Source organism: Varanus komodoensis, unplaced genomic scaffold (assembly GCF_004798865.1).
Source record: "Varanus komodoensis strain SLA01 unplaced genomic scaffold, ASM479886v1 scaffold16, whole genome shotgun sequence".
NCBI classification, from domain to species: domain Eukaryota; kingdom Metazoa; phylum Chordata; class Lepidosauria; order Squamata; family Varanidae; genus Varanus; species Varanus komodoensis.
In genome coordinates this window covers 17,544,105-17,553,506 of record NW_025335468.1, presented here as the reverse complement: position 1 = coordinate 17,553,506, position 9,402 = coordinate 17,544,105, and the positions used below count along the sequence as shown (strand labels likewise).

Below are 9,402 nucleotides of genomic sequence, written 5' to 3'. Positions count from 1 at the left end.
CTATTACATATTTAATATTAAAATATTACTATTTTACAAATAATATTACAAATAATTTAATTTACTTAGCATCATTCTAATTGTCAGTTTACTCTGGTCTATAATGAAGTACTTGAAAAAAATCAAACCAACAACTTAGTAATTAAGTTATAAAAACGAATGAAACCCACAAGAAAAGTAAGGTGCCATGTACTCTCTGGCACATATGAAACTTTAAAAAAAACCCACATGCTACTGAAACCATTTATTGAAGAAGCACCGATTCATTAAAGAAAACACAATCAAAAGCAATCCCTTTAATGTGTAAAAGATAATACACAGATGACAAGCAATTATGTATTCTGATTCAAAAGCACAGGACTTGAAAACCAGTTAATGTTAAACCAATCATTAACATTATTTAGAAGCTAGAATTCCTGTAGTTTTCAATTTCTTAACTTCAAAGCATTTCCAATACCAGCTCAAAATAGAATTATTTATTTTCCCACATCAAGTAAGTTTCAAATATGTATGCATTCTAATAGGAAGAATTCTGCTGATTTACAATTGATTTTAAATGTGCATTAAATTAACAGGGCATAGACACAAAACAGCAGTTATTACATGGTGCTTGCTAGTTCTGTTCAATGGGTTAAATGCTTATTGATTATACCCCACCTAGTGCACAGGAGGGGATGCCAGCTCTTACTTCAAATTCTCTGACTCCAAACTCTCACCGTCATTAGAAGGCTTGTGAAAGGATGGATGCATTTATCTATACAAGCATATTTGTTTTGCCAAAGTATCTCCTGTTAATTGATAAGGTACCTCTACTTTAAAAAAGCTTTGAAGGTGTTACTGTATTCCACAGTGCTTAGAATATTCAAGAGACATTTTTGGATAGGAAAACATAAAAATATAAAACAAATCAACATCAGCTTAATATTTAGTGTATTAAAATTATACAGATTTCTGACCAGTGAAATAAAAACATCACTTTTAAAATAATCTATTCATTAGCAGCGCTAGTTCTGGCTTGGTACAAGGCATACATGGAAAAAAATTCAGGAAGTTTCATTGGGAATTCTCACCCACCTCTGCAAAATCAATATTTAAAATAGGCTAAGGTCAATTACACTGATCAAGTGTCATTTATCTTAATACCTATGCAAGCTATATTGATTAGCAAATATGGCCTGCAAGCCTACTATAAAAAATTCCTATCAGATGCTATATTCAATTTTTTAAAAGCAAAAATGACAAGGTTACTGGAAAGTTGTGGCAGAAGGGAAAGGAAGACAAAGACAAAGAAACACATAAGCTCTTGTTATTAACTTGGCCTAGATGGTTTTGAGGCTTCAAAGCAGCCTCCAGAAAATCTCTGTATTTCCTCAGAAGCAGTGAAATTAGATCCTCAGGATTTTAATGTCTGAGCCAAGCTTGAAATCCACCTACAACCTCATACATAAACGTAAAACCACACCAGGCAAGACGCAGTGTTAGCCAGTGAATTCACCCTGAGACTTGTTCAATATGTTACTTTTCAGCTGTCTTAATGATAAGCTCTCTAAATAGAAGCAAACTATCCTATACAGCGACAGACTGCTCAACTAAGAAGGCCTCCTTCTAAGCAGAAAAAAAAATGGCAAAATGGAACACTGAATAGAGGAAGCCTCGCTAGAAATAACGGAGGAGCTTGGCAGCTCCCAAACAAAGATTGCCGCAGGGTGAATGGAACGGCTAGCAGGCCTGTGACCACACTGGGAGCACAGAGGCACACCTGGCAAATCTAGCACCTCCGCCTTGGTGGGCATTAGCGCCTGGCCCCTGGGACCTGTGCAACCAACACAGCCATTGGTTGGAAGCCTGCTGTGACAATGATGACGATGTGGATCGCAGCCATCGTGTGCCCGCTCCCATGCAGGCTGCCCTTCATGCGCCACCACCCTGGGCGTGAGCCACTGGCACCAGACCGACTCCCACGGGGATACGCCTTGTGCTGGACAAGGACAGAGGGTGACCCAGAAACCCCCCCAGTGCTGTTCCCTTTGGCAGTGCTAGAACACTTCCCGACAACAGTGTTCCCTTTGGTCATCCTTAACTGGTCCATTGGCCTATGGGTCTGTGCTTGTAAGAATCCAGAGTCCTACAGAGGTGTAATTGCAACCCTCTCCTTATATTTCCACTGTATTTTTCAAAATTATTTGATTTCACTGGCATTATAAATATGGCAGTATTAGCTGTAAAAGCTTTTTTTACTTCAACAAAAATCAAAAGGACAAATCCCGTAAGTCAGTACTTTATAATAATATTACCACCATTTTACCCACCTAGGTTAAACTAATATTCATATTTTAAAGTCTATAATTGATACAGAAATAAACTTGCTGCTATAATAATATATTTTCCATATGTTAAGATGAAATAAATATTAGATATAATCTGTAGATTCTATTTCATATTAATTTCATATAAGTGATAACTCTCTATTAGAAATATAAGCTAGGATCCATTATCTCAGACACATAGTGCTTCGTATGAAAAATCAGTCAACCATTCTATGTTTACAATACATGTGTTTCTAATAGATGGTTGCATGAAGAGCTCTTCAGTTAAAACAAAGGCATGTTACAAAACCTATCCCTGTTCACTGACTTAGGTTGCAATCCTATGCTTATTAAGCACGGTGAGGAGAGCCATGGGATGATTTGGAGCTTGGGCACCAGCCTCAGAAACTTGCTCTGAGGTTGTAGCTGGGGCTCCTAACTCAGAGCATCCTCAGAACTACGAAACCTCCAAGGTCACAACAGCAACCCTGGAGGGAGGCTGCTGCAGGTGTTCTGGGGACAAGGAGGAAAGGGGATAGGATCCACAGGTATAGGCAGGACCCTGACAGTACCTCAGCCTCCTCTCCTTATATGTTGGGCCAGGAAGACAGCCAAAATCATCCTAGTGTTTTGGAGGATAAGAAAAGCACGATGCCTCCATAAAATGCCCACAACCCTCCAAGTTTGGGGGACTGCAAACCCCCACATTGCATTGAGCTGGATGACTTCCTTTGCAAAATCAAAGAAATCAGCTTCATCACCCCATGTGTACACCATTAGTATTTTTGAAGACAGAATCAACTCTAATTTACCCAGAAGAAATCTTGCTGATTCTCTGATATGCACTTTAGAATTTGGTCAAAGAACAAATAAAGGGAAATCAGTCATTCTGCTTTTTAAAAGTTCACTTTGTTTCAGAAAGGAACTGCTATTAGAAAAAATATTCTCAGTGGAAAGTAAGAAATGTTATCTTCAAACAGACCTCTCCTGTTATATCACAGAGCTGCACTTGCCAAGTGCACAAAACTAATATATCCCTCCTCATCGAATTAGAAGGTGCATCTCTGGCTTGGTGTGCAAAAGGGTGTTGAATATGTGATTCCTTCATAGATCCTGCTGCCAGCAGCACAGCACAAAACTGGGCTGAACAACATGAAACTATGTACATTCAGTATGATGGCTGCCCTTCTCCAAGTGCCCAACTGATTCAGAAAAGTGGGCTGCACAGAAATCCACCCAACAGCTCTGTTAACTAAAACCTAGTCTGAATTACCTTTAAAAATACCAAGTCAACTAGCTCAACACAAGGGCTTAATAACTAGCAACCAAGTTGCCTGTTTGTTTTTGTGGGCAAGCATGCTGAGATGGGCCTTTCTCTCATCTAAGCATACAGAGGCATTCAAAATTTCCCCTGGATGATAATTAGGAATAAAGTTGGTGAAAAAGGAGTAAGGGAGAGTGGAAGTTCTTGGAAGAGTGGTCAACTTCTTTTTAAAAAACTGTTTCCTTTGTTGTTCTGCAATATTTCATTCTCTTTTCTTTACATTCAATTTGACCCATAATATTGGCTTTTAAAAATGAGAACACACAAAAAGATAAAGTAGGTAAACTGATTTTTTCAGTCAAAAGTGTCTGATAGATCAAATAGGAAACTTGCGCTTTATCAGACCTATGTTCTATGAGTGTCTATTAAACTTTTTTTAAAAAATCCCTCTAAGCTAGTGGCCATTACCACATCTTCATATCTCATGGTACTGAATTCTGTAAGTGAATTGGGTGTCATCTGTACATTCTTTATCTGACTTGAGTCTACTTTATTAGATCCAGGTTTCTAATGCTCAGACAACCAAGGGAAAACATTTCTATTCACTTTCTCAATATCATTCATACTTTTAAAAATACCTGTACTGTGTACCATCCACTTACCAAACAATCTCATACGTATTTACTCAGAAGTTTGACTGAATTCAGAGGCCTCTAAAATAAGTGGGTACAGGATTTCAGCCTTGATCCTAACTGAAACACCGTCCTTTCATTAAATAGCCTTGCAATCAAGTAAGATCCTGCTTTGCAAGTTCACAGAATAGCAGAGTTGGAAGGGACCAAGATGGCCATCAGGTCCAATGGGCAGCAATTTACACCATCCCACTCAGATGCTTAACGTAAAAAGACTATTTGGGGATAGAAATTAATTCTCTCCTACCAGAGGTCAAGTATGACTGACATCATTTGGGAGGATCAGAACGGCCCTGCTAATTTTATAGGGGTGAAAGGGAAGCGAAGTGCTAAAACCTTCAGTCAACCAGCACAGCTGCTAGAAATAGCACAACAGGTCGCCCTCAAGTTTATTTCTGTTGGGAATCTGCTTGCACGTCTAACCCAAATATAATAAATGCAATTCTCTATCGGTTTGACTGTTCTAGTTCTCTGTGCCACAATCCAGCCTGAAAGTGGGTAGCTATTTTAACTGGCCCTCAACTTGTGATGTTAACAGCAGCCTGACAGCAAAAGCAAACATTATGGGAAAGGAACTGCTCTTCTCTTCTCGTATCTAAACTCACTGTTTCTTTAAAGAAGTCATTGTGCTGCCAAAAGTTTTCTTGCACTGCCAGTAAGACAGAGTAGAAGTGGGAAAACATAGTGGCACTTGATGTCCTGGGAAGGGCATGCGGGGGAATTCCCACTGTTATCTCTACCAGGTGCTTCCTCTTGCTGCTTGCTCTGAAAAGGCCCAGTCGGCTCAGTGGGCATAGCTGGTGGGCCAAAGTGGCCCAAGGGCTGCAGGTCCCCCATTCCTCTTATGCTGAGATCATGTTCCTCCCATCACACAAAGCCTTCACTAGGCTTTTCAGAGCAGAGGGGTGACTGAAGCACCGCACACCCATTTTTCAAAGCAACCATTAATTAAAACCTGTTATACAGAAGTTACGCAGGTTCTGTTTATAACCACCTGGGGAAAAGAGTTGCCATTAAAATGTCTCTGTTTTTAAAAGGTAAAGAAGCAGGTTTTAAGAAGCTGCTAACTAGCACTGGGAAGTTAGCCTGAGAAAATGTTAAGTGAGTGCCTGAGGCTAGCCAGATAAACAAGGAGGAACTAGAGCACTGCCCTGCCAGATTAAATATGGGGGAGGGTGCCTTTCCAGTTAATGCTCAGGCAGAAAGTAAATTTGGGCCAATTCTGATCTTTTCTGTCACTACAACTATATGAAGGGTGATGCATCTGCTGAAATTCTCCCTGGAATACAGCCACACTGGAGCCCTGTCCCATATTTGCTGCAGAAATGTAATCTCATAGCATTTTTCAAGAAAAGTACTTGGGGTGGGGGATATTACAAAACCAGCTGAGAACAACTCCAGTGTTATTTTGAAAAGCTGCACAGAATAGGCCAATACGTGATAGCAGAAAACACAATATACTGAAACCCCTGAACCGAGGATTACCTAGAAAGGAGTAAACTCCAGTCCTTGATTTTAATGGAACTTACTTTCATTCATGGTTGCCGTGACCCCATTTGGGTGGCGATGGAAACAAACAAACGAGTGTCTAATGCTTCCATATGTTATCCAGTCATACACGCTGAGGGCTAATTTTTATGATGTTACTTTTTTGAGAAGGGGAAATCATTAGAGTGATGAAGCACAGAGTCAAACGGGGCTCCTGTGCCCTGAGTAAAAAAAAAGAGGCACCTCAGCTTGTCATGCTTGCCAAGAAGAAGCAAGAGAAGCTGCACCTGTTCAAAGTTCCCCGTCTATACAAGTATCGGAGGCGCAGGCCCCTGACCCCGCCTGCATCTGGTTACCCTAAAACTGGAATCAGCTAGTTTACTCTCATCCCTTTGGTTTAATGACTCTGCGGTTTGTATGCACCCTCATGTAGCAAGACAGAGTGTGTAAGGAATCATATGGCGCCCCTCAGTTCCTACAACAGAAGGGGACATTTGACTAACAGAGATGCCAAAGAAAACTGAGGATGAATAAGGAAGAACCGTTTCCTTGCAACTTTATAACAATGAAGGCCAAGATGAAAATTGGTCCTAGACTGCTAAATACCTAACAACAATGTAAGAACTTCTAGGTGATAATAGCCTAGCTATGTTCTAATACAGTATGAACCCTTTTACTTGCATTACAAAAATAAATCCAGTGAGAACCTTCTAAGAAAGCCAGATCAGCCCCTAGTAAGCAGAAGAAAGGTTTGAAATCAACACTTCAATGTATAAAATAGAAATAAGGCATTGTCTTAATTCAGTTATTTTAAAGTAATTAGTAACATATTGACAGGGGGATATTGGGAGTTGTAGAGCTTTTTCCCTGTCTAATATGCATAGGATTGTGCCCTAAAAGAAGTAAGCTACTCCTCCTAAAACTTCAGTGCAAAGTAAATGTGGAACAAAAAAGACTACAAGGCATAATACTAAAGAATGTTCCCTATTACCCTATATATATTCTTTGCCAAATTTGGTTGCTCAACAATATAACATAGCCTGATTTCTTATAACAGATCGAGATATTTTCATACATTTTAGATCTTCAGAAACCAGAGTACACAAAAATAGTTATCTCCTTCAACATTATATCTATGTTTCTAGCTATAAATCTTCTGTGTCTTACCGATAACAGTTATATTATTACATTATTTTATGTTTCAATTCAATTAAGTAAAAAAGCTTATATCTATTTTTTTAAATGCCCTGGTAGGAACAATCCTACCTATATTGTCGGATTTACACCACCATACCTGCTTGTGCTTTGTGGTAAGAGGACTGCAATTTTGAAACTATGTACATATTTCGTACCATTGCCTTTGCTGCTAAGTAAAAGCATCCCATTGCAAAAGATAAGAAGAGGTATGTTATTCTAAATGCATGTAATATATGATTAAAGGGAAGCTTTATGAGTTGCAGACTTTTGAGGAATGAAAGGGTTTATGAGGAATGTACGCACAGAGAAAACAAACCTGGCTCCTTATAATAGCACAATGGCGTGCTGAAGACCCTTTAAAGCTCAACTCTGCAGCCTGCCACTTAGCGTCGCAGACTTTATATACACTGCATGATCTTCTCAATAGCTCTTCCATATCTGAATATGAACAAGGGTATCCTTTCTCTGAAATAAATATTTAAGAAATACAGACTCAGAAATTATTCTGCAGCTCAGTCCACAATGGAATTGAAGGGAGGTATTTCAATTCAAGTGACTCTATGGACCAACTCATCCACTACACCTGTTGGTGTGACCACTAGCACGGCTTGTTGCTGGTGATAAATGAGGAGGGAGCAGTTGCTCCCGACTGTCACCAACTCCTTAATTCAGGGGAAAATCAGTACCAAGTGGGGCTATTGTTCCCACTCAGTGCTGAGGAGCCCAAAGCACTGGGATAGCAGCCCGCCATCTTCTGATTTTATGCTCTTTGCGTGGCATGGCCAAGTCACAGAAAGGGAAGAGCCCTAATAAGCAGGTGTGCCAGTATTCTGCCCGGCGAGGGTCGTGCCCAAGAAGGCAATTTTACAGGACATGCATGTGTGAACTTCTGGACCATGGCTTCAGCCCAGGAATTGACTGCACTTCCTGTATAAGTCAGTTGTCTTCTTTGGCTGGCAGTGGATCAGAGTTTGTCTGTGCTGCTTGTCATCTGAAAAGTTAAGCAATTGCTAAAAAAAATGGAGAATATCATGACATGAAGTCCCTCAGTAGAAATCTGCATCTACTGATAGATTTTCACTTTATAATCTTTCTGGTTTAAAACATCCTGTGCCAAACAAACATAGCAAAAACTTTTTGATCGTTAGGCCTTCTTATAGGAAGGAAGCGAAGCGTTATGAAAGGAAGAATGACTGCAAGGAAAGGAGTGGCTGTTTCATTAACAGCCATCATTAATGGCCTCCCATTGTACTTCTTCATTCCACATTTCTGTATTTGGTGAACAGGTTGTACAGCACTCTCAGGGTTGACTTTAAATCACAGTTTACAATGTCTGAAAAGAGAAAAATAAAGAGAAAAGATGTAAGGCTAAGCAATCCAGGCGACATTCTGAGAGCAAATGAAAGGGCCCATGTACACATCTTTTATTTCATAGGCCAGAGGTGGCCATCCAGATGTGGTGGAGCTGCAACTCCCACCAGGCCAAGCTAAAGGGGGCTGAAGCCCAACAAGTGAAAGGTTGCGCATTCTCTATCATTATATAGACAAAGGCTGCTTTTTCTGTGTGGCTAGGCTGCTGGAATCCAATTGACTTTAATAGGATTTTAGAAATCGGTGTGTAAGATTATAGCATGAACTAGCTTCTAGTGAAAGCTGTATTCATTTAGAGAAGGCCTCCACAACTTGTGGTCCATCATGCCAAATGCAGCCCACCTGCTATTTTAAATAAGTCTCGGTAAGTGGGCGATAAGCCTTCTGGTGTTGCAGCCTACCCGGGATCGCAAAACGTGGAGTTGCCAAACACTTGGCAGGCATCAGGAAAAGGCTGCTGACTTGTATTTGGGTTGGTGGGTCAAGTTATGCAGGCCTGAAGTAACAGAAAAGATTAGAAGCCTCTAAAATTACCATTCTGTTCTTGTTCAGTCCTGTCACTGACAAATTATTATTATTATTATTATTATTATTATTATTATTATTATTATTATTATTATAACATTTCTATGCCGCCCCTTGCCGAAACCTCGGGGCGGCTTACAACATGATAAAATACATTGAAATACAATAGTACATAATAAATTACCATTAAATATAACAATACAAAAAATACATTGATTTACAAATACAAAATTAAAATTATCAGTATAAAATAAAAATATAGGAGGAGAAAGAGAAGGAAGAAGAAGTTGCCCTGGCCAGATCATATGTTTTAACAATTGAAATGATGTTTAAATAAAAAGGTCTTTACCTGGCGCCGAAAAACCAGTAACGACGGTGCCAGGCGGACCTCTTTGGGGAGTGAATTCCATAGGTTGGGCGCCACCGCAGAGAAAGCCCTCCTCCGGGTACTTACTCTCCTAATTTCTTTCATGGAGGGTTCCCAGAGAAGGGACTCTCCCGCAGATCTCAAAGGGCGGTCGGGCATATACGGACGTAAGCGCTCGTTCAGGTAGCCAGG

The 9,402-nt window shown here is 40.0% G+C and overlaps 1 protein-coding gene across 2 annotated transcripts in view; it reads right to left on the bottom strand.

The window, feature by feature from the left end:
- Positions 1 to 229: 229 nt before the first annotated feature.
- PARVA (parvin alpha) overlaps positions 230 to 9,402 on the bottom strand; it is a 109,052-nt gene continuing 99,879 nt past the window's right edge. For both annotated transcript variants that reach the window (XM_044425595.1, XM_044425596.1), the window contains exon 14: positions 230 to 8,280. In XM_044425595.1, the coding sequence (XP_044281530.1) occupies positions 8,204 to 8,280 (77 nt within the window). In that variant the 3' untranslated portion in view covers positions 230 to 8,203. The remainder of the gene's footprint in view (positions 8,281 to 9,402) is intronic.